The following is a 26,224-nucleotide window of genomic DNA, read 5'->3' on the forward strand; positions in this document are numbered from 1 at the left end:
CTTCCAACCTAAATTACAATTCTATGATTCTATTGCCATACTACCATCAACTTTATAATGATTATCACACTTACAAAGCTAAATAAATCTCTTCTCTCTTTTTGGCATTTCTGATACCAGCATGTCTTCAGATACCCAGCAAAGTCTTGCCATAAGCCCAGCAGAGGGATTTTTCCCTTTTATTCCCATATGAGCCTTGTGCCTCCTGCAGAGCTGTTGTTCCCACTCTCTTGGTTCAACTTCAAGTGCTCTGTACCTGTCAGTGAGTTCAGTAATCAGATAGTGTGCTTAAAGTCAAAACACTGCTTAGAAATTTGTACTTGGCAAGCTATCTTAAGCATTGTCAGGGCTCCATAACCTTCAGTCCAACAGATAGGAGCATCCTTCAGTGTACACTGCATATTGTGGCGCCACAGTGCTGACCATTCCCCCTAAGGTAGAGGGTGCATTCTAAGGTACAGAAACAGTTCAGCCTGAAATATCTGGGCTGTAAGAGCAACTTCATTTACCCTTGACAAGTAGACACAGTACTCCAGGTGTGGATCATTGCTTGTCAGGCTGCACCTGGAGTACTGTGTCCAGTTCTGGTCTCCACAATTCAAGAAAGACGCAGACAGACTGGATAGGTTCCAAAGGAGCACTACAAAGATGATAAAAGGGCCCTGTGAGGAAAGACTGAGGGAGGTCTTTTCTCCCTGGAGAAGAGAAGGCTCAGGGGAACCTCGCCACAGTATCCCAGTGCCTAAAAGATGGCTACAAAGAAGATGGAGGCTCTCTTGTCACAAGAAACCACATGGAGAAGACACGGGGCAATAGGCACAAGTTGCACTGGGAGAGGATTCATCTCTATATAGGAAATAAATTTTTTACAGTAAAAATAATCAATCACTGGAACAACCTCCACAGGGATGCAGTGGAGTCCCCATCACTGGAGGTTTTCAAGATGCTATTAGACAGGTGCTGGATAATCTCATCTAGGCTCCGTTTCCCATAAAAGGTTGGACCAGATGGTCTTTAAGGTCCCTTCCAGCATGGGCTGTTCATGGTACTACGATTCTGAGTGCAACTCTTTCACCCATTTTTTGTTCTTGGTTGCCACGGCTGCCGTTACCACACTGCACACTTCAGGTCACAATCCAGCAGACCAAAGGTTTTGCCTGTACCATTAACATCTTTCTGCCATACGGTATCTTCAGAACAATAAAAGCAAAAAATCCCACGTTAGAGAAAACTGAAGGTGGCATTGTACTGGCACCTTTAGCTTGAGTAATTTGCATCATCAGCAATTCATTGCCAAAGATTTTGGTCTCGTTATCATTTTGTGTAACCCCAGTCATTTGGGAAACCTTTTTTTCATGCCACCATATTTTGAAATTAGTAAGTTTAAGGCATTTTGCAAAATAACTGGTGTACAATTAGACAGTGAAACCTGGCTTCTTACTGTACTATTGCTAAGAAATCTGAAATCTTCTGTCAGAAAGGTGACCCCAGCAACTTACATGAAGAGAAGCAAAAATTATCAAGAAAAGCTTTTAGAATCATAGAATCATTAAGGTTGGAAAAGACCTCTAAGATCATCAAGTCCAACCATCAACCCAACACCACCAGGCCTCCTAAACCATGTCCCAAAGTGCCATGTCTACATGTTTTTTGAACGCCTCCAGGCATGGTGAATCCAACACCTCTCTGGGCAGCCTCTTCCAATGCCTGAACACTCTTTCAGTAAAGAAATTTTTCCTAATACCCAATCTAAACCTCCCCTGATGCAACGTGAAGCCATTTCCTCTCGTCCTATCACTAGTAACTTGAGAGAAGAGACCAACACCCACCTCGCTACAGCCTCCTTTCAGGTAGTTGTAGAAAGCAATAAAGTCCCCCCTCAGCCTCCTCTTCTCCAGGCTAAACAACCCCAGCTCCCTCAGCTGCTCCTCATAAGACCTGTTCTCCAGACCCTTCACCAGCTTCGTTGCCCTTCTCTGGACACGCTCCAGCACCTCAATGTCCTTCTTGTTCTGAAGGGCCCAAAACTGAACACAGTATAAGAGGTGCAGTATTTGATTCGAGTATTCAATTTGATTCCAGTATTCCATTTTGCCATATATCTTTCATTTAATCTTGTGTCCTGCACTTTGGACATATTTTGCTGTCTTCTTTTGGTCCTTTTTAATTTTTTATTGGCTGTTTCTTCTACCTTGAATAGACATTGAAAAAGAAATAGATTCTCCTTCTTTCTCCTTCTGTGGGAAGTCTTCCGCATTTGTGATGGTGTTAGGCCTTTTGCTCCCTACACCATCTGATTTCAGAGGAATATCAAGGGATAACTTCCTACAGTAGGTCTATGAACACATCTATCTTCCAAACCAGTTTTTGTTCTGTGGTGACTTCTGTATTGATCTTTCCCCTGTGAGGTCCCATCGAGTGGTTCATTATCCCCAACTTACAGAATGTCCATTTCCATGTGGCAATACCTCTGGCTCACAAAAACTGTCTCTGTTATAATGGCAGGAAACAATCATTGTCAATTCACGGCACTTTTATTTGTTCTTGGCAATCACGCGAGTATTCGCTGCCATCCAATATATGTGACAGCTAGTCCTTGCCATCCAAGAGATAGAAGGGGAGCCTATCTAGATCAACTTAAAAAATAGCAGGCATCTGCAGGCTCACGGAGGACATCCACTTTTGGGTTCATCCCCTGCAATTTCTGTTCATCCTCTGAACTGTCGGGTTCCAGTGAAATGCCTGCATCCCCCGTGACACCACACCTGCGCATCCCACCTGCGCAGCCACCGGCTCTTCCTCGTCACGGCTCACCCCTCTGGTACGTCAGAAGCTGAAAAATTAACCTCCACCAACCTTAAGGAGAGCTGGGGTCACCCCACCCCGCCGCAACCCGCCGGCACCCGAGGGCAGCGCGCGAAGGGCGCGTCCCAACCGTCACCGACCGCCCCGCCCCCTCCGCGGGGCCCCGCCTCCTTGTTTATGTCGAAGCCCCGCCCGGCTGGCGCTTCCTTCCTCCCGGCGTCAGCTGGAGGTGGCCGTGACGTCAGGGGTCCCGGCCGCACCTCGCGGGCGGCGGGAGCGAGGCGGGGCGGGGGGAGGAGGAGGAGGAAGCGGAGGGGCAGCGGACGGGCGGGAGGCGGAGGGGGGGCGCCCCCAAGATGGCGGACCAGATCCCGCTGCACCCGGTGCCGCGCAGCACCCAGCGGAGAGCGGCCTATTACACGAGCGCCGCCGCGCCGCAGAGGCACAGCAGGTACGGACAGGGCAGGGGCGGCGCGGAGCGGCGCGGCGGCTCCCCCCCCGCCACCCCGCCCCGCATCAGTAACGGCGGGCGGGGCGGCATGTGCCCCTCGCCCAGCCCCATCGCCCTGCGGGGCTTCGGGACCGCCTGCCCGGTCCCCGCAGGGGAGGGCGGGAAGGGGTGGCGGCCCCCCTGTAGGCCGAGAGCGGAGGGTGGCGGCAGCCCCCGGCTCGTCCAGGCCTCCGCGGTCCTGGCGGTCCCCATGGTGGGGCGCGTCCCGCGGCGGGGCTGGGCCGGGCCGTGGCGGCGGCGGGTGGTGCCGCAGGGCCCCGCGGGAGGAGGATGCGCTCCCGGCGGCCTCGGCCCTGCCGCTCCCCGCAGCAGCCCCGCGGCACCCGCGGGTGCGGCCTTCGCTGCCCCCCGGCCCCGCGGGGCGCCCCCGGCGCTCCGCCCGACTCCCCTTCCCCGGCAGGAGTTTACTTCCGAGCGGGATGCCCGCGCTGGGTGGCTTGTTTGGGCGTCGTTAGTACGTGCGCTGTGAGGCAGTCGCTGTGTGTTAGCGGGGAGAGCGTTCTTCAATGTAAAGGTTAAAATAACTCTGCATTTCTTGAAATGTGTTATACTGGGGCTTAAGCGGCTTGAAAAAGCCAGTTTAAAGGTCTGTCATCAAATTTAAGCTTTCAGGCAAGGATGGAAAGTTTCTTTGCTTCCCGTTATTCTGAATAATTTCTAGGTATACTGTTGCGAGCAAGGAAGAACTGCTCCATAATTCTGATATGTCCGTTGGACAGCACTTTTACAGTGGAGGATTTAATTATAGTTAGTTGTTTGAGGGTTTTTATTTTCTCTTGTTTTTTGTAGAGCACTGGTTGTGGACGCAAGGACTGGAGGGAGCAGTTGTAGGATCTGAAGTAAATGGACTTTCTAAAAACAGAATAGTTGGTGCTGTCGTTATCACTCAAATACAGTGATAAGTCTGTCTAATCATGAATAAAATGTATTTATTTCTTTGTCCGAATGGAATAACTAACAGAAAAGGTGGTTTAAAACTGTGCAAAATAAGTTAGGCTTAAATTATGGAGTCTTGATTCTTAAGCGAGGTAAAAATACTTTTTATGAACGTTTAGGAGCTTGTAGGACAGTCTACCACAGTAGTAGTTTTCCCCATCTCTCTGATACTGGCATGTCTGACAATTTCTAGTAGTTTTTTCTCTTTTGAGTTAGGGCAGTGTTATCATCATGCATCCCCATTCCGCAGACAACTGAAGCAGGGGAAGCTCTTTCTGGAATCTGTAAGCTTCTCAGTAGGTGTTGTGCTTTGGAAGAAAATGGGAAAGGGGAGGGTTATGTAGGCAAAAAACTTAATCCAGACCACAAAGGGCATCAGGTAGTTCTGTTGTAGGTCACCCAGTGGTGTTCTGGTGGTTTGAAAAAATGCTATAGATATGATGGGTTGAGGTCATAAATCATGCAGATACACAGGCTTATTGAAGGTATGTTTGCAGGTAGTAATTACAGTTATTTATACAAACTGTTTAAATCTGGCTTTATAAGCAGATTTGGCAAACTGTAAGATCTAGCAAAGAGCTACCAATCCATTATAGATCTGCTTCTTCCCCTCTGTCTTGCTTGATCAACATCACCCTCCAAAGACTGTGGATTAAATTCCTTCTAGTTTAGATTACAGCTTTTCAGAGTTACGGTCTTTCATAATCTGTTTCTCAAGTGCAGGTGATATGTATGTAACTTACTGATCCTCCACACAAATGATTATCTATGATTTTCATTACTTTTGTTCAATTACTTTTACGTTTATAAAACCTTTAGAAGTTGACAGGCATGTTTATTATATTTCTTTATTTGATCACTTGATTAAATAAATTGCTCTTTTGAGCTCTGAGAGTTAGAATATATAATATTATATATATTATTATTAGATATACCAAACTCTTCACTCACTTTAATTCTTTATATTTTTCTTAAGGTGAGTTGAGTAGGTTGGTTATTCTCCCTCAAGAATCCCATGCCCTGGACTTGTGAGAGCACCTGTTGTGTACTTTGGAAGGTGTCCTATGGACCTGCAACAAAAGCATGGGAAAGCTTGTGTAGGTTCTACCACAGATGTCTTGTGTAAAGTTAAAGAGGAAATACAGCAGTGCAGATAGTTGAACTACAACTCATAAGTCTTATGACTCTAAGCTTTTAATTGAACTACAGCTCCTATGTCTTTATGAATGATTCATCCTTCTTTTCTAATCTTTATCTTCAGCACAGACTTTGAAGAAGCCTTGCATTCCTGTGGAAACTGCAGCAAAGGTCCTGATGTTACAGATACTTATAAGAGTGTTGAAGTGAAGTCACTGAGGTCTCTGATATGCAGAAAGTTGTCACATGCATATACACGTGCGGATTTTGCCTGAAAGGGCATACTTCCAAAGATGTCTAGAAAAAAACAGCGATTAAAATATAATAGAGTTGGTATCTCAGGGTCAATCCAGTACTGTGGTTTCTGGGCCCTCAAGAGTCTTTGACTTGCTGTGAATTATTTCTTCAGTGAAGAATTTGCAGTCCTTTGCAAGTCTTACATACAGAACCTTAACTTCAGTCTGGTAATGTTCTTTAACTCAAATTGATTGCCTTGCTGCTGTGCAACATAAGTTAATACAACTCATCAGTTGCTAGCCTTTAGTGGCCTCAAGCGAATTGGTAGGATGACTTCTTTTGTTTGGGCTAAGCAGTCTATAGGAGTCTTTGCCGATGTTGCTGTAGCTTGCATTGCAGCAAGGTCAAAGACTTTCTCATGCAGTGTTTGTTCTTAATATGTTTTTGAGATTATTTTGACAGGCTGGTAGCACATATTTTAGAGCTGGAATATGTTTTTCCCACATACCTGAAGAAGCTTTGATGATACCACCTGAGACTGTACACTTCTGTATAAAATTGTAGCCAGTTAAGAGCCACAAAATGTCCCGGGATGTACTTCATATATAAACATGACAAGATTAATGTATTTTATATCTTCATTTTGTATATGTTAAGGCCTGTTTAAAAAGATAATTAAAAATGCATATTAAATGTTACCTGTGGTTCAATGAACATATGTATCCTGTTCTGCTTTTATTTCTAATGTTGAAGGGCAACTTACTACTTTTGCAGTAGAAATTCAGGTTTTATATCTTCTACCATCTTCTACCTCAGGTGAACAGAGAACTGTTTGTGTGCTACTGTTGGAAGCTAGGGAAATCTATCTTGAAGTAAAAGGTTGCTCATCTTGAAATTATTAAAAAAAACCCCTTGGTAATGTTTAGTATATTCAGCTTGAATCATTGTAGAAAGCTTGGGAAAAAGGACAATTGATGCAGCGCTTGTTTCAGCACTTTGTCCTTCAGCACGAAGTATCTTATCTACGGGGAAAAATAGCTGCTGCTTTTTGTTTACATTGTGAAAGGACAAGAGAGCCAGAGAACATCCAGGATCACCTTAAATGTGCAGTGAGACTTAACACATTTGTTCTCATGTTAGACTTGTATTTGTCATCAGCAGGCCCAGAGTAATCAACTGCCAAACACAGGAAGGAAGTTAATTCTGCTGTGCCTGTGTTGTCATGTGAGGTCGATGGAAGGAAAACAAGAAGCCTGGTGGAATTTTGAAGCTGATAAGGAGTTAAACAGTAGTTAACCCTCGTTTATCCATAAGCAAAGTACCTGGTTTGTTTAGGTGTCCTGCACTTTCTGCTGTCAGCGTATGCTTATGTTGGCTGAGGTGTGAGGTATCGGGGCTCCTGAGCTGGTACCAAAAAACCAGGTCTTACTAGCTGTGTCCAGTATTACTGAAATTCAGTTACACTCCAGGTACTCAAAGGTGATGTCATGAAAAATGCTCCCTCACTGGAAGGAATCCTCTTGCACAGTTATTCATAGCATGGGTTACAGTGGTGTACTTACGAATGACCACACTAGCTGTATTAGGTGGTTACAGTAGGGCAAGTTGTGGAACAGATCAACTGCTGTTGCTTGTCTTTGTGGTTTGCTCACTGATGGAGCAACTCTGTTTTAAGGCAACTGGCTGCACTGTTATTTTTGAATTCTCATTCTATGATGTCATTAGCAAAAAAATTACACAAGAAGGAAAAAAAGATCACAATGATAGGATAACGTATCCTTTGTCCAGGTAAACGCAGCGTACTTGTTGCTTAACAACTGGTGGATTGTAGCTTATTTCATGTGAAGTATGAATAATACAGAAAAAAAATATGTTCTAGGCAAAATGGAATGGAATTCTGCAGATCTCAAAATTGGCTGAGAATTCACATGTTTCCCTGATACAGATGTCACACAAATTTTCATATTATGTAGAAAGTAAGATGATCTAATGTAGTGTTACTGTGGTAATGCTTTTCATTTAAATGAAAGCTGTTATGTTTTCTCAAGGTGTTTGGCTAGGTTTCACAGTGAACCACCAAAAAAGACCCCATACAAATGTCAACAGATAATACTAGGTGCATGTACAGTAATTCTGTTATTTCTTTAATTTCTAACGTTGGCTGAAAGTGACCTTTGTTAAAATCCTTTGATACTCGGCGCCTGCTTTCTGTTGTTTGTTAGAAGCACATGAACTACAGTGATTTGCATAGTTCACGTTATTCTTCATATTCCAGTGGCAAATTATATGCCAGCTTTTTGATATTTTAAGTGTAGTAATTAAGAATAAAAACTCACCCAAATAACTTTATGTTGTTTGTTGAGACCATGTAACAATCAGAGCTAATAGCACCTAACACCTCTTGTAGAATGGTGTTTATAGAAAGCTCATAACTTATTTAGCTGTAGCTAAATAAGCTGTGTCTGGAAAGCCTTGCAAAATGCCTGTAATGGTTCAAAAAACCAAGCATTGATATGTATCAGTAGGGTTTAACTGTTGCATGGGTTGTATGCAGTTATACTTGGTATTTCTTGCAGTTTTCCTAAAATGTTGCTAGTTCCTATGAATCTCTTTCCCTGGGTAATTCTGAATGTTTAGAACAAAAGTTCTTAAAACATCTGGGCAGTTTTACAGGTTTCATTTTAGACTGCTCTTCTCCCCTTCACACTTGTTAATTGAATGACTCTATGTATTTCATCCTGAAAATGAGTTTGAAAATGACAGATGAATCTGAAGGATTGACGATATTGACATTAATCTGAATTTTAATATAGATTCTGTGATAAAACATTCAGAAGATAGAACTTAGTTTACTTCTGAGCATTTAAAACTGCTGTTGCAAAGTAACATAAATTCTTTAAACATCTGTGGTTTGACCAGAAGCAATAAATCATCTTGAGTGAGCTCACCAGGCAAGTGCAGGAAAACCAGAGGATCAGGCCCAGCCGACATGGCTTCATGAAAGGCAGGTCCTGCCTGACCACCCTGATCTCCTTCTATGACAGGGTGACCTGCCTGGTGGATGAGGGAAAGGCTGTGGGTGTTATCTACCTGGACTTTAGTAAAGCCTTTGATACTGTCTCCCACAGCATCATCCTAGAGAAGCTGGTGGCTCATGGCTTGGATGGGTGTACTCTTCACTGGGTTAAAAACTGGCTGGATGGCCAAACCCAGAGAGCTGTGGTGAATGGAGCTAAATCCAGTTGGTGGCTGGTCACGAGCAGGGTTCCCCACAGCTCAGTGTTGGGGCCAGTCTTGTTTAATATCTTTTATCGGTGATCTGGATGAGGGGTTTGGGTGCACCCCCTGTAAATTTGCAGATGACACCAAGTTGGGTGGGAGTGTTGATCTGCTTGAGGGTAGGAAGGCTCTGCAGAGGGACGTGGGACAGGCTGGATCGATAGGCCGAGGTCAATTGTATGAGGTTTAATAAGGCTAAGTGCCGGGTCCTGCGCTTTGGTCACGACAACCCCATACAACACTACAGGCTTGGGGAAGAGTGGCTGGAAAGCTGCCTGGCAGAAAAGAACTAGGGGATGCTGGCTGACATCTGGCTGAACATGAGCCAGCAGTGTGTCCAAGTGGCCGAGAAGGCCAACAGCATCCTGGCTTGTAGCAGGAATAGTGTGGCCAGCAGGAGAAGGGAAGGTGTTGCGCCCCTGTACTCGGCACTGGTGAGGCCACACCTCTTATACTGTGTTCAGTTTTGGGCCCTTCAGAACAAGAAGGACATTGAGGTGCTGGAGCGTGTCCAGAGAAGGGCAACGAAGCTGGTGAAGGGTCTGGAGAACAGGTCTTATGAGGAGCGGCTGAGGGAGCTGGGGTTGTTTAGCCTGGAGAAGAGGAGGCTGAGGGGGGACTTTATTGCTTTCTACAACTACCTGAAAGGAGGCTGTAGCGAGGTGGGTGTTGGTCTCTTCTCTCAAGTTACTAGTGATAGGACGAGAGGAAATGGCTTCACGTTGCATCAGGGGAGGTTTAGATTGGGTATTAGGAAAAATTTCTTTACTGAAAGAGTGTTCAGGCATTGGAAGAGGCTGCCCAGAGAGGTGTTGGATTCACCATGCCTGGAGGTGTTCAAAAAACATGTAGACATGGCACTTTGGGACATGGTTTAGGAGGCCTGGTGGTGTTGGGTTGACGGTTGGACTTGATGATCTTAGAGGTCTTTTCCAACCTTAATGATTCTGTGATTCTAAGAAATTGTTTAGTCCAGAAGCATAAACTGTGAATGTTATTTTTTGTAGAAATAACATTGTAAATGCTGTTTATCCTGCTGCTTGGGATGTGGTCACAGAAACTCCTAAAATGTAAGCAACTGTGGAAGAGTGCAGGAGTGGGTACTGCTTGTTAATTGTCTCATGTGTACTGGCACACTTGCACATGCTTGTGGAGAAAGCTCGTAACATCATCCTGGTTCCTACGATGCTTTATTTAAATCAGAGCCCCTGTCTTGTGTGGTTTTTTTTTGTCCCTCTGTGACATGCATACAGAACTGGCAACTAAGTGGATGCACCATTAAGGATTAGTCTAATCCACTATTCTGTAGAACAGAAAGTTTCTTTGCTGGGGGTAGCAACTCAAAGTGAGATGTCTTGGTTGTTACCGTGATACCAAAAATTACAAATGTTACAGATTCAGCCAATGCTTGCTAGAAGTGTCATGAACTCTGAACAATCAAAAGTGGTATTTCTGATACGTGTTTTACATTACAGCTACTAATATACAGACACTGAAGTGTCATGGAAGTGAGAATGCGTTAAAATACACAGCTGTTTATTACGCTGATATATTCAAATGTCCATTCAAATACTCCTCTACCTTTTGTTTTAGCATAAAGAGGAAAGGATCAAATGTGGTGCAAAGAAATCTCTAGAACTGCAGTTAGGAGAATTGTTTGTACTGTTATGCCATTCTTACAAAGTAGATCAATCATGCATGTCCTTTTGTTCTTTTTACAGGAGAACTGTTGGCCTGCTCTTTTTTACTGACTTCACCTGAGATTTAAAGTGTTTGTGTCTTTTGCAAAGCAAAATTTTGTTTCTTTTCATTAAAAAAACATCAACAAAACAAAGTCACTGTCTCACAGGACCTACTTCTGCCTTTCCTGAATTGTGGTTTTGGACAGAGATTCACTGTTTGGAACTTTGTCACGGAGTAATTTTTAGGCTGAATCTGAGATGCCATATCTTAATTCTGATTCTTCCAACAGGGTTGTTTGTGTGGCACCTTTATACTTGGGTTGTTGTATTTATATAATGGTGGTTGGTCCAAGACTCTTTCAAGTTATGAAGTACCACTAGTTTTTAGAAAAAGAAGTTAGCAGTGAATTTTTTTTTACCTATCTCCTCAATGTATTTTCTATGCCTGTTATTCACACATTCACATTCCTGGGTTGCATGTTGCTTTGTTTGCTGAAAAATTTATTCATAGATTAATACTCCTTTTTGGGACTGGCACCTGATTTAGGGTAGGTGTAGATTCTGAGATTTTTGCCTGGGACATGTCAAAGTAGTTTGCATAATTTTTGAAAAAATGACCTTGTCATATGTTAAAGTTTTCAGAGCTTTTATGCAGTGTGTGTTGTCATTGTTATTTTAGTTTCTGTGGCTTTTGCTTTTCAGAGCAGTCTTCGATTTAATGATGCAGGTAACCATATCACATCCATATAGAGCTGCTCACAATAGCAACTGTAAAATATTTTTACTTACGATGACTCTTTCATTGGTGTCATACCTGAGAAGTAGTTTGTAATACTTTGCAGGCATAGATTTTGGTGACATAGGAACTTTAAGTGATTTCAGTAATTAATTGCAGTTCTTTCACTTGACCATTACTTAGAACTGTGTATTTAGAAAAAGATGTCCTTATGGTTTTTTCTGCACTAATAATACTCTCTCACACTAAGATAGGTTTATAGGCAGTTATAATCTTTAGCATGATTATTCTTAAAGTAATTATCCTGGTCTGAAGCATTTTAATCACTAGGCAAAAAAATGTTTGAGAACTTTACATTATTATTGAAGCTTATGCTGTCTTTTGCAGTGAGCACACGACTGCATATGCAGTAGAATAAACTTTGTAAATGTATTTCTAAGGTGGTTCATGTTTAAGCTCTTATTTTTGCCCTATATTTGCATGACTTCCTGGATTGTATCTGTAGTATCTAAATACAGTGATCTGTGTTGCTTGGGCAGGCATTTGGGTTGTTAAGAACAGGGAGAGAAAACAATTGATCGGGCTACAATGTCAATAACAATACCCAGTGACAGTGATAAAATGGTCCCATTGTTGCGATCAATGACGTACTCTACTAATTAAAAATAGGGTTCTGGTGAATGTGGATGAAGTTTCCTCAGGTCCTGCTGTGTATTTAGATATTTCTGGTACCTATTCATTAAACACAGAGACTCCCTCATCTTGTCATGTGTTGAAAAAAATCTTATATTAGGATATGCATAGTGTTTTGTAAGGTAAGCAAAGGGGAATAAGGATGGATGCTTTTTTCGTGAAGTCTTCATTATGCAGATCTTCTGAATTTGCTTCATCAGTGTACAGCTCTGGTTAGAAAGCGTGAGCTAGGGGAGAGAGAAGGCAAATAGCATTCAGAATATTTGCTTTATGTAAGTGTCTGGTGGAACCTGTAGTTTAAGGAATTTTTGATAAGCTACTGATGAAGGGGAGCTGCCTTGGTAATAACTAGTCTGCTTTTAGACCTTTATCTCAACGGATGTAAAGGTTTTTCCCTTAGTTCTACATGGCAGAAAATGCCAGCTTTTTATTTTTTATTGCAGTAGTTGATCAAAAATGCTGCCTTGTGTTTTTCCAGAATATCTTTCTGCACCATTTGTTTAAAAGGCTGGGGACAACTTGATTTATTTGGTCTTATTGCAGTAAATATTATTCATCTCAGTGACACAATTAGTGATAAACTTGCCTGCATACAGTTGAAGAATTCTTTTCTTCTGTCTGTTTTGTTGTCCGGTAGATAAACATGCACTATGATGGGAGTGTTGTAATATGTTTTTAAAGATCCTGTTATACAGGGACACAAAAGCAAAGTTAACTGTTGAAACTGGATATAAATGCTCAGGTCTACAATTCTTCAGCTTCCTTAAAAGCTGTCCAAATGTTTGGTTGTGTGGGTTGGTTTTTTTTTTTATTATAGCTGTGGAAATACTGTGGTTAGAGTTGTCTTACATGTAGAGATCTGACACACCTGTCCCTGATAATGCATATAAATTTGAAATAGGATCAGTTTGTGTGTGTATTTTATTTTATTCTTTTTAGGCCAGGACTTGGATTCAGAGACTAGCACAACTAGGGCTAAATAGGGACAAATAGTGGCAAGCTCTAATCAATTGTAAGAACTTCTGAAATAGTTTTTCTGTGTTTTGGAGGAAGAGGTTAAAGGAAAATCTTTAGATTTCATGTGCTTACCTGTAGAAGATTTTTCCACTTCCCACTTCTGTTGCAATCTAGGAACAACATGATTGCTCTGTAGTTTGACTGAATTTGCTGCTGTGTAAAGCACACAGGTGTTTGAAATTAGAGGGAGAAGGTAACTTCTGGTCTTTAGAAATGCAGAAGAGTTGAAAAAAGTAGTTGTAATTTGATTACAGCCAAATTTGATTGCAGCCACTGAGCCAAATCGCCAGTGCTTGGTGGGATGTGACATGGTCACAGTGGCAAGCGGTGGTAGCTCAGCTGCCAGTAACCGGTCTTTCTCAGCTCCTCTATTCAGATACTCAGCTGGAACTTTTTCCACTGCTGCCTCCCTTCCATGCCACTCTGCATCTCACAGCCATCTCCTGTGTCCAATTCCTGTACAGACTTGTGGCCACACATTCCTTTTCCCTAACTCAATATATTTTAGAAACACTGCTTTAAGACATGCACTTTGTTTTTCCTTCTTGTGAATTATAGTATATAGCACAAGTGATAGGCGACAAGGAAACAGTATTTATGCAATATCTGACACAGTGCTTCTGTCCTACCTGGGTCTTTTAAGCAGGCAGATAGAAAAAATCCATCATAGATCCTGCTTCTGCATTTGTTGAGTAAAACCAGCAAAACATGCAGTCATGATTGCCCTGTCCCTTGCACCTTCCTACTGCAGCCTTGAACATTGCTCTTGTAGAACAATGGAAAGCTGGCAGAAAATACGGAAATAATTATGGATCTAAATAGGTAGCCAGATTAGATTTTAATGAATTTAAATGGTTTCCGTTACCAATTATGGTACCCATGGAACTCTGCAGCCGTATCTACTCTGGCAAACACCTGTCGAAGTAGAATGATGTAGGTACAGGTGACTTGAGGCATCATTTTCACAGCAGATGTTTATATCAAAATTTCATTTAAAAGTATTTATTGTACATGGTTTCCTTTCACTTGAATCTGTTAAATGATATTCCTAATAGCAGTCAAATTTTGTTGAAAGTTGTTTAATATTAATGTTCCTTTTTCCTTAGGAAACCATATTTTTTGTCAAGATAGTTGTCTTCATACCTGATGTAGTAGCACTCATGCTGAGAGTTTTGATGTCTTCACTCTGGCTTCTCTATTCATGCTGCTTTCAGTGCTTTCCTATTTTAATAAAAGTTTCTAGGATTATACTTAATTGATTTGTCACTCAAGGAAAATCAGCACTTCAAGCAATTAAGTGCAGAAAAATACTAGGTAACAAAGACATAAAGATTTTTGTCCCCATCCTAGTTATGAAAAATCCATTATTCATTATCTTATTGTTTTTAAATACTGAAGTACAATTTTCCAACACAATAGCAAAATTGCTTTTGAAACAGAATAAATTGCTTGCCAGTTCAGAGGCTGTATTTTGAAGTCAGGATTACTAAACATGATGGTGCTTATGCTCATTATCTTCACTGCTTGGAGAAGCTCCGTATTTAAAAGTGCAAACGTAGATACTGATTATGGAAAGAATATTTGTTTATAACATAACTGCAAAAAGACCTTAAAGAAATTATGATTAGGACATCAATGTACTCTGCAAGTATTACCATATTTACAAGAGTAGATTTAAATGTTATGCATGCCTGTGTGTTTCTCAGCCAAGTCTGTCTCCCATAATACTCTTGCATTAGCATGTTCCTTCAAGAAAGACTTGAACCATGTTTGCTGCGTTACCTTTTTATATAAAGGATATTATTTTCTCAATCAGACGCTTGTTCACTTTGTACAGAAGTAAAAGGGATCTGTTACTTTGCAATATCTTGCTGTATACTCCAGTAGAGCTAGTGGATTGTGAGTTCGCTGGTTGGTGTTACAAATACACTATTAATTGTTTGGATGCCTAAAAGCAAAACACAATGCAACAGAAAGCTCTATGTTAAAACTGCGATAATGTAATTTGCAAATTTAACCAGGAGGGCTGCCTTACTGGAAGTCTTAGCATAAAGTAGCGTCTTAAGATTTTTTCTAAGCAGTGGTTTTATTGTCGAGTGTTAAAATTAGTCTATTCTGAGAGTAATCCATACAACTTAGTATAATATGTGTTAACCTGTAATAACTGCTCTGTTTTGGCAAGAGAGTTTTTTGTATAGTGTTTTTTCTTAATAAACCATTGATAGTAATGGGAATGCAAAACATTGCCAGATTGCCATATTAAACTAAACATCAGATGCAGCTTTTTGCAAGCAATGTTGTTTGTGAAGGTCAAGTTTTTCATGTGTGTTTTAAACTTCTTTAGTTTTTTGGAGGTGGGCACTGGTGGTAACAGTTCAGAAAGCATTTTTTGTGCCATGTTTTCATATAACTAACTTTCTGGGAAACTTGTAACTTTTAACAAATTTACGCAGTTTTTAGTTTGAAACTTTTCTGCAGTGTGATTGTGCTTTTGCATCATTTTAAACAGGTGAATATTTTTTTTCACGAGGTCTAACATGCGTAAGGTTCCAATACTCAGTTGACTTGCAGCTGGCGGGGATGGGGGATGTGTGTGTCTATTATTATTCCTAGTTATGCATTATTTTCTGATCTGGTCTGAACACATAGTTAACATCCCTTAATGATGTACCATACCAGGTGATTCAAAGGAGGTTGCAGAAATCAGGGCATCACCTGCCAACCAGAAGTGTCTAGCTAATGAGTGGTTAACCAATAGTGGGTTTGGGGTTGGATTTTTTTTTTCCTCTCCTTCCTTATTAGATTTTCCTTCTTAACAGTGTTGATACCAATTTTATTACATAGCCAGCGTAAAACATGTGGTATACCTTTTCATATATATCTAATACTACAATACAATCTCTCCCCCCCCTTCCTTTCCTGGCATCTAAAAAGGTTAGTAAATGCTTTAATATGTTCATGTATACAACAGGGCACAACACAGAAGATCTAGGGGAAAAGGAGATGGTTTCAGATTTTTGTGTTAAATATACAGTAAGTTGACAAAATGCAAATCCAGTGATGGTGCTTTTTCATGCTTAGTCCTGGTGTTTGTAATGTTACTTTCTTTTTAAAATACTGGATTCATCTATCAAGATTTTGGATGGAACACTGCTCGGGGTGCTGTTCTGCATTGGCAGAATTCCCCCCTGCTCAAGCAGGGCCACCTAGAGCTGGTTGCCCAGGATCATTCCCAGACAGCTTTTAAACATCTCCAAGGATGGAGATGTCACAACCTCCCTGGACAACCCTTGCCAGTGCTCAGCCATCCTCATGGTAAAAAAGTGTTTTCTGATGTTCAGATGGCACCTCCTGTATTTCACTTTGAGCCCATTGCCTCTTGTCCTGTGATTGGTTACCACTGAAGAGAGCTTGGCTCAGTCTTCTTTGCAACCTCCCTTAAAGTATTTATAGACGTCAGTAAGATCCTGCCCATGCCTTATCTTCTACAGGCTGAACAGTCTCAGTGCGCTCAGCCTTTCCTCAGGAGAGATACTTGAGTCCCTTAATCATCTTCATGGCCCTTCATTAGAATCTCTCCAGTATGGGCATGTCTCTCTTGTACCGAGTAGCCCAGAACCGCATACAGGAGTCTAGTGTGTGGCTTCACCACTGCTGAGCAGAGGGTAAGGATCTCCTCCCTTGACCTGCTGGCAATATTTTGCCTAACGCAGCCCAAGATACCAGTAGCTTTCTCTGCGGCAAGGTCACATCACTGGCTTGTGTTCAGCCTTGTGTCCCCCAGCATCCCCAGGTTCTTTTCTGCCAAGCTCCTTTCCAGCTGGGTGGCCCCCAGCATATACTGGTGCATGGGATTGTTCCTCATCAGGTGCAGGACTTTACACTTCTTGCTGAGGTTCCTGAGGGTCCTGTCAACCCATTTCTCCAGCCTGTCAAGTAGGCTTGCTGCCATCCAGCACAAATCTGGCCTATCAGACAGTCATTCCAGTTTTGTGTCACCTGCAAACTCACTGAGGGTGCACTCTGCCCCATCATTAAGATCACTAACAGAGATCTTAAACAGGAGTGGACCCAGTATTAACCCTAGGGGTACGCTGCTAGGTAGTGGCCTCCAACTAGACTTTGCAGCACGGATGACCACCCTCTGGGTCTTGCTGTTCAGCCAGTTTTCAGTCCACCTCACTGTCTGCTCATCCATCCACTGCACTGACAGCTTGTCTATGAAGACTTTATGGGAGACAGTATCAAAGGCCTTACTGAAGTCCAAGTAGACACAATCCACTGCTCTCCCCTCATCTACCAGACCAGTTATTTCATTGTAGAAGTTTATCAAGTTGGTCAAGCATGACTGCCCTATGGTGAAGCCATGCCAACTACTGATGATTTTCTTGGTTTTGTGCCTGGAAATGGTTTCCAGGATGTCCATGGCCTTCCCAGGGGTCACGGTGAGTCTAACAGGCCTGTAGTTCCCTGGGTCCTCCTTCCTGCCCTTCTTGATGATAGGAGTGATATTTGCTTTCCTCCAGTCTCCAGTCACTTCTCCCAGTTGCCATGATTGATCAAAGAATATCAAAAGTAGCCTTTCAATGACATCAGCCAGCTCCCTCAGCACTCCTGGGTGCATCCCCTCAGGGCCCATAGGTTTATATATATATATAGTTTGCTTAAATGTTCCCTGACCTTATCCTCATCTTCCTTGCTCCAGCCTTTCCCTCTGCTCTCTGAGACCTGGGACTCCTGAAAGCCAGTCTTGCTAGTAAAGGCTGAGGCAAAGAAAGCATTCACTATCTCAGCCTTCTCCATCTCCTGTGTCATTTATCAATGAGCCCATGTTATCCCTAGTCTTCCTTTTGTTACCTATGTACTTGCAGATGACTTGTCTTTGACATCCATGGCCTGATGCAATTCCACTTGGGCTATGGCTTTTCTAGCTTTGTCCCTGGATGCTTGGACAATGTTTTTGTATTCCTCTCAGGTTACCCATCCTTACTACTTCCCTCTGTGCACTTTCTTTTTGTGTCTGGGTTTGGACAGGAGCTCCTTCATCCAGTCAGGCCTCCTGCCATTTTTGCCCAACTTCCATTCATTGGGATAGAAATCTCTTGATCTTGGAGGAGCTGATCCTTGAATGCTAACCAGCTTTTTTGGGCACCTCTTCCCTCCAAGACCTTATCCCATGGGATTCTTCCAGGCAGTCCTTTTGTGTTGTCCCTCCAGCAGATATCAGGGTGGTGGAAGGTCCCCCATGAAGACCAGGGCCTGTGAATGTGAGGCTGCTTCTGTCTGTCTGTAAAAGGCTTCACTGATCTGTGTGTTCTTCATGTTCAGGCGGTCTGTAGCAGACACCCACTATGTTGGTGTTACCTGTTCTCTCTGTAATCCTAACCCAGAAGCTCTCAGCTGGCTCCTCATCCATCCCCAGGCAGAGCTCCATGCACTTCAGCTGCTCTCTCACATAAGGGAAATGGATTTTTGGTTTCGTTAATTGCTATTTTTATATAGATTGTTTTTAGGTTGCTGTGGGGAAAATGGGACAGTTCCAGGATGCACATTTTAAGAGATGACTATATAATACAGCTTCATAAAAATCAAGCTTACTAATTCTGTGCCAAACACTCGTATTTTTTGGTGACTCAATCATTTTTCTTGGTGTTTTTTTTTCTTTTCCCTCCTAAGTTCTAGGATTTTTTCCTGCACTGGGAGTAGTGAAGAATAATTTCAAGGTAGATGCACCTAATGGAATTTTCTTGGCATAAAAAGCATTCCAGAAATGTAAAATTGAAGTGGAGAATAGTTTCTGGAGAGGAAAGGAGCTTTGTTAGTTTAGTGTTTTTTCCATACGTCCCACAGGCAAACCTGTTCTGACTCACTGAATGTTTTTGTGTAGAATTATAAAAATGTAACTATAATGTTTTAGTAATTAAATAAAACTAAGATACTGATGAGTTATGTAGAAAGTGTGGCTCAAATGGAGGGACTGTGCACCCAGAAATAGACATCAGGAAAATAAGTTGAAGCAGCTCAGTGGAAATCTGAAGTCTACTTCCATGAAAACTCATTTGGATCTGCTATAAGCTTTGCCAAGTAAATTCTGTTTAAAAAGATCTTTTAAAGCATCCTTTGAAAATTATGAAGTTGCAGCTCTGTATGTACAAATTCTATAAAAACCAAGAATTTCACTAGAATGATTTATGCTGTGATTGGCAACAATTACAGGCCTTTTTGCTGTATTACACATTTATAACTCAAATCAGAATTTCTTGTTGATGTGTTAGCACAAATACACAAGATGTTTGGATGAAAATATCTCTCTAATAAAATTCCATATGGCAAAAAATAACTTGTTACTTTAGGAGATTCCTCGGTAATAAAAAATTATGTATAGGCTATTTTTTTAGTGTTTTTATTTCATTTTGCCAGGTACCAAGTGGAAGATGAGTCCTCTCATTTGGATGAAATGCCACTAATGATGTCAGAAGAAGGCTTTGAAAATGATGAGAGTGATTACCATACTCTACCAAGAGCCAGAATTTCTCAGAGAAGAAGAGGCTTAGAATGGTTTATCTGTGGTGGATGGAAGTTCCTTTGCACTAGGTTTGTTGCATACTAGTACTTTTCATTAAACTATTAAATTAAGTAAATAGTAAATGTATATTTTGTGATAAGTGCAGAGTATGGGAACACAATGTTTCGCTTGTCACGTACCTTTTGATTGTGTTGCCTGCATTTTCCTTATTACATTATGAGCAATTAATAAAAAAAGTTCTGAAGAGCTGCTGCTGTGCAGTTCTCCTCTGCTCTGCTGGCTTGCAAGAAAGAGAGGTTTTTAAAAGAGAACGTGTACTAAACTTTTACTAGTCTGAGGTCCATAATATGGCATATAAGCCTGGTGCTCACTTGTACCAAAAACCACATCAGGGTAGAGGGGTTAGAACTTTCTTCTTCTTTGGAGGGCATTAGTGTGTTAAGTTGATAATATATAAATTTTATTGATGTTGCTGAAAAGAAAAAGCAAATTCATCAGCTAATGATTAGTTAACACTTCAGCTTTAAAGGTTAAAGAATACGTGTCCCTGGTGGTCTTGGAGTGAATTACAGCTGGAGTTAGTTCTTGTGATTTGGTTCTTATTCAGAAATGGTTTGTGCTAAACTGCTGCATGCAGTTGCCATGGAATAGTAACTTTGTAATGAATTGCTAGTAAATTTCTAAATACAGAAATTGTTATGAGGATGATTAAGAATCATAGGGTGTTTTATCTTGAATGATGAACTCTGAGAATCAGTCAGGTGAAGTGAGTGGAGCATTTTCAGTGAACTTAAATGGTGAATGCTTTTTTTGGCAGATGATTTTAGAATTGATTTAGATGGAAGTCTTCGCAGGTGGTTTTCATGGCACTTAATAAATTCCAACAGGCCTGATACTGTTTTACCTAAGCAAAGCTGTATTTGTGCACCTTTAGTTTTGAACTAATTTTGTTACACAGCTTTACTATTTGCAGAAAAATATAATCTGTGTTGATTTCTTGTTCTGTAATGATTTAACAAGAACTCATGGATTATTGATTTTATTATAGGGAGTGTTTAGAAAGTACCAGGAAGAAAGCAAGATAGCAAAGTACAGAAGCAGCATTCGTATATGTAAATGATTTTTGGAAGCCATGTTTCTGTTACAGAACTGCCATTGTATTTTCTAAAAAACATTTTAAAGTCTTCAAAAAGGCTGTTAATCTTTTGGACATATCTTATAACTGAGATACCTTTCAAACAATATACTTTAGGTGAGTTCAGCTGTTTAAGTGAGTATTAGTTACTGTGATTACATTCGTTTAAGTTTCATGAAAACAGGTAGACCATCAAAGACTGCACCATATAGTTGCCCCGACAGAGAATTTACAGTGTCTGGATAGAGACAAGATGAGTGTATGTTGGAACTAATTAATAATCATAAGAGAATATCTCAAGAAAGAGTCACTAAAGCTGGGGATTCCAAAATTTCATGTTCTTGCTTGCTTTTTAAGATTGATTAGTACATCTCACTTTAAGAGCCCAAGCCAGGAAACTTTCAAACTTACTTATTGGAACTTACTAATTAAAATACTTGAGCCATATTTGTGATGGATTTTTGGGAATGAAAAGAGCAAGGAAATTGCATTATGGATTAATTATTTTGCTACATGTTATACATATTTTACTGCTAATGTACATGTGTAAAAGAAAAGCCCTCCCTAAGAAAGAGGCCTTAGAGGAGTATGACTTCTGCTTTGCTGACTTCCTCAACTGAATGTGAATACAATAAAGAGTCCATTCTGTCATGTATTTATACCTGGGGGCATTTTAATCACAATTAGTGTTTTCTATAACAGAACATCATAGCAGGTAATATTTATTTTTCCTGGAAAACATAAAATCTCTATTTAAAAAAAAAAAAAGACAGCCACCAGATCCTAGCAGAAGCTTGAAATTCCAGTAGGGTATTAGCAAGCAGAGGATATTCCCACAAGAAAGGTGCAGACACCTCATTAGAGGAGATACAGAAAATTAGCTGGAAGGAAGGTGAATCCCATGGTATCTTATCTACTCATCCAGTCAGGCTGGATAGAAACCTCAGCTTGGGTGAGCACTTCTGAGTGACTAAATACCCGCCATGGTGATAGGGAGGTTTCTTCTGGGCTGAGAGCACCACTGAGGCTTTGTTATTGATAAGTCAGGGATGTGCAGTCAGTGTTATTCTTTTTGATGGCTTCTCATGATAATAAATATTTATGAATGAAAATACTAGTGTTTTTGAAATGCATATTTGCAGTTCATAAAGTTGCCTAGGACAATGCAAAAGATCTTACGGGAAATCTGGAGGCTACTGTATTGTCGTACATGCAGTTATTACTTACACTGTATATTAGAATGAGTTACACTGTTTTTTATGTGGTGTAAAGTATCAGTTTGGGATAGAATTGGGTGTTGATGCCTTCACATCTAAAATGGAAAGGAACATGTGAGAAAAAAATTTTCACATGTGTTGATGTTGGATTATATATGTTATGCAAACAACTGAAACATATTTCCAGAAGGCAAACTGTATTCTTTTAAGTGTAATATGGGATTAAATATAGCATAGCAGTCTGAAACGTGTTCAGTTGAATAGAATTTAAAATTTCACTGTTTTTATGGAAATTAGTATCTCATACCTGAGACTGGGTGAGGCTGAAATATCAACTTCCACATCCAGAACTTCCTTTTGTACTTTAAACTAAATTGTAAATTTCTCAAAGCTGTGACGAAAAGATGAACACAATAAAAGACCAGGCTTCTATCTGGAGCTGAGCTCAGGGGGTCCCTGATTTCTTTTGTGCTCTCAGTGACAAACACAATTGTATTTGTGTTCAGAATCACTTGTTGCAAACAAACAAAACCCCCCATACCCACCAGGTTTTTTTCTGTCTGTGGTGCATTAAGATTAATCTCATTTTTGTGAGAGGAAGTTTTCAATTTCTTACCTTGCAGCTTTAAAATTTTATATTCTATAGATTTTTGTTGCTACATCACAAACTGTTACTTTCACCCTTTTGGGAGGAGACAATATGGAAGGTTTGACAAAGTTCACTGTACATTAAAATTGATTTTGTAAAAATCCTTTATTCAGCTTTTAACTTCTGTTTAAACAATAGACTTGGTCAGAACTGAATGGTGTGGACTTTATTTACAAATCTGCAGCTCGGAACAGTTTTTACATTTGCAAGAAAAAAAATCATAATTAAATCAAATGTTGTCTTTGATTTTGAACAAACTGAAGACTTAATTCAACCAATATAACTTTTTAACTTCAGAAACTGCTTATTTCTTGCTTTCATAGCACAGTTAAAAGAAAACTTTGTGATATAGCAGCTGTTTTGTGGCTGTAATCATTTCCCCTTTAACTTACAAATTCTCTTCAAGCTTGTGAAATTATAATGCACGTAGATCAATACTCTGGAGTTCTTTGGGCTGGATTGATTTCTTTCTCATGAGATTTACATTCCACTTGTTATCAAAAAACACTTTGTCCCTATGAAAATGGTGCCATTGAATGGCATTTCCATATGAAGTGAAGGGGATATCAAATGCTCGGATTAATTTGGGCTCTAAGATGGCCTGTACGCTTTCAATTAATCTGCAACGCATTTGTTATGCAGAAGCATGGGAAAATGCTGATCTTTTAAGAATGACATGACCACTGTGTTGCTTTTGGCCTGATTACTGAAGCTACCTGTTGAGTACAATAATTACAGTATGTTTTCTTTGCAGAACTCGTTTCTGCTACTTAAAACCTAATAAGGAAAAGCTGACCCTTGCAGACAATATAGAGCTTTTATATTATCTTTCCATTCTGATGAAAATGCTGTTTTGTGAAAGATACTGGCAGTTAAGCTTGTAGGATAAAAGTAATGAAAAGAGAAAATAAAAAAAGCCTTTATTATTAGAGCTGCAGAGTCAGTTGAGACTTTTACTTTAGCTTTTGACTTGGAGAGATACGCTGTATTTATGAAAAAGTTAAGGGTTCTTATTTAACAATTACTCCAGGTCGTGTGTTTTTTTTAATACATTATCAGTTACTAATATGAAGACTTGTAGTTATTGTTCCTTCAAATAAAAACAGTAGGTTACGGAGCAGGTTGGTAAAAGCCATTTAAGAGATACATCTTAAAGTTCTTTTATCAGTTAGTTCATTTCTTCATATATATGATCTGTTGTATTGATACAGGCAACATGGCTTATTGCTAGCTTAAGAAAAAAAGCTTTCTGTGCATGTGTTGAATTTTCTAGGCAAGGGCATTTGAAGTAAATGCTTAAATTAATAAACAAGAATGTGATCTTTAATCGCTGAATCTATAGCATAAGGTGTGGTTTTACGTTAAAAAATTCAGGAAAATCTAAAGTGTCTTGAGCATGCTACATTTTACATTATGTTCTTAGGATATTTGAGGTTTGGAGAATGCTATTCTGACTTATCTCCTGATGCTTGCTTCACACAAATTTAGTGGGTACAAAAGGCCCATGAAAGGGTCTACAGCCTTGCACAAAAATAGTTTCTGTATTGGAGAATGTTAATTTGAGAACAGTATCTGTTGGGTGTTGGTAATCTAAGTTTCAAAAATATCAGGTAGACTTCACTGTTCTTAAAAATCTGAATTAATGTAAATTGATTAGGATTTCTGAAGCCAGCATGTCCACCTCTTATTCTTCCTGTGATATAACAGTGATCACTGCTGAAACTGTAAATAGCAGAATCTGATGGATTTTTTACTTTTAAGGTAGTAAAACTCATTTGAACCATTACGATACTGATTTGGGCATAACCTGTAATATTTCCATCATCTGAGATCATCTTGCATCTGAGAACTTGAGTGTTGTTAGCTCTGTGTTCGCCAAATCCCTTTTACCAAAAGTATCGCAGTTGTTTCCCAGTGAGACATCATTCTTGTGTCTGCTTTATGGCATTTGCTAAACTAATGCTCATTATGGCATCTGTTTCAGCTTCTCTGTTGATCTGTAGTGGAAAAAAGTAGTTTCAAGAAGGGGAGACTCCGTGGCAAGGAAGGCAGTATAATCAGTTGGTTTAGTCAAATGTTTAATTTTAGCAATAGAAAAGTCATCAGTGTCTGAGGAAATTATTCTACAAAAGAGAATGTGCCTAGTCAAGTGATCAGTCTGTTTACAGTTGGAATTAAAAAACTGATTTAAGCAGTACAGGATTTCAAAGGCTGTCAGAAATTTTCTGTCTGTGGGCTTGTAGACAGAAGCTGTCATGCTTGTTCACTTTCCTCGGAAAAAATTATTTTCCTTGGAACTTCTTTGCTACAGATCTGTCTTGACACTTCTTACTGTACTAACAGCTAAGCTGTCTCTTCCATTCGTATTTGTCTTCTCCACCCCCTCTGCCCTGGAAACTAATATGTTGAAAGCTTTCATTCCATGAGCAGTTTTATCAAGTGTAAATCCAAGCTGGCACTGAGTGGAATCGTTCCACCTTCTCCTGCAAGCATGTAGCCTGCATTGTTTCAACTATTTTTACAGTTTTACAGGTTTTAAAGATCAGGGGCGGATCTCATTGAAAATAGGCCACCTTTTTATTTGCGGGTCCGGTTTACCCATGCAGTTGCATGAGTAGTTGTCAGCACAAGGGAAGGGGCAAGAATCCACACCTTTGTTATGGGAGGAGGGTGGTCCTAGCTGTTTCAGCAGCAGCAGGATAGGTTCACAGCCATTAAACTGATTGTGGAACCATGACATAGAAAGACTGCTGTTCGTGTTGCTTTAAAGATACATTTAAGTAATGATCAAGGGAACTTGATTTTTCTGATTTGTACGTTGCTAAATAGTACGGCTGAATTTTGAATGTCAAACTAATACTGTTACAATTTTTACAATAGAATAATTCTTTGTCACTATTTAAAAGTGATAGGTAAAGGTTGCTTATATTTGTAACAAAAAATAAAATGCATGTTTATATAGGATCAAACCAAATTGGTATCCATCCCATAGAGAAAGCTTCAGGGAGAGTATCTTAAGAATCTAGCATTTAAAATGGAAGCGTTTTAAATGTCAGCTTGTGAGTATTGGTGTAGTGGTATTTACATAACAAAGTCAATGTTACTTTGAATGATTTTACTATTGCATAACTTAGTTTTCTCTAAAAAGAGCCTGCAACTTTGAATTCCATTAGTTCTTCGGCAAAATTAGTTTGTAACAGTCCTGGGATAATGTAGGCTATAGACAAGAATATTTTAAGTGGGACTGTGTTGATGTAAGCTATCAGCCTTCCTTCCCTGCATATTTGTGTGCACTGTGACTCTGTAATTGTGTCAAAACAGAATAGGAAAGGACTTGAAGAGGTCATCCAGTTGATTCCTTGTCTGTACAGGATGAACTACACCTATTGCTTATGTCTTATCTAACCAGATCTTAGAGACCTGCAGTAGTAGCAATTCCAGCCTCCTTAAGTGTTTCTTTCCACCCTACTTGTTAGAAGCATTTACTCAATGTCTTTGTCTGTCCCCCCTTATTTATTTGCCACAGTTGAAGTTGATCATTACGTAATCATTGTGGACCCAGAGAATAATTGTTGTTTTCCTCTTTGCAGCTGTTTCTTACATACTTGAAACCATATTAGGTCCACACTGGGTGTTCTCTGAGCAACTCTGTTTCTTTCAGTGT

At 40.3% G+C, this 26,224-nt stretch overlaps 1 protein-coding gene and 1 long non-coding RNA gene across 3 annotated transcripts in view; both read left to right on the plus strand.

Annotated features, from left to right (window-relative positions):
* Positions 1-3,083: 3,083 nt before the first annotated feature.
* ATP9B (ATPase phospholipid transporting 9B (putative)) overlaps positions 3,084-26,224 on the plus strand; it is a 169,915-nt gene continuing 146,774 nt past the window's right edge. Inside the window, exons 1-2 of one of the 2 annotated variants that reach the window (XM_064443729.1) lie at positions 3,084-3,256; positions 19,454-19,627. In XM_064443729.1, coding sequence (XP_064299799.1) covers positions 3,162-3,256; positions 19,454-19,627 — 269 coding nt within the window. In that variant the 5' untranslated portion in view covers positions 3,084-3,161. The remainder of the gene's footprint in view (positions 3,257-19,453; positions 19,628-26,224) is intronic. The other variant, XM_064443730.1, reaches the window with a different exon arrangement.
* On the plus strand, positions 3,264-6,340 carry LOC135312011 (uncharacterized). The gene is made up of 2 exons (XR_010371628.1): positions 3,264-3,830; positions 5,514-6,340. It is a non-coding gene; the product is annotated as an uncharacterized LOC135312011 (long non-coding RNA).

The sequence above is a fragment of the Phalacrocorax carbo genome, chromosome 2, assembly GCF_963921805.1.
Source record: "Phalacrocorax carbo chromosome 2, bPhaCar2.1, whole genome shotgun sequence".
In the NCBI taxonomy this organism is placed as follows: Eukaryota; Metazoa; Chordata; class Aves; order Suliformes; family Phalacrocoracidae; genus Phalacrocorax; species Phalacrocorax carbo.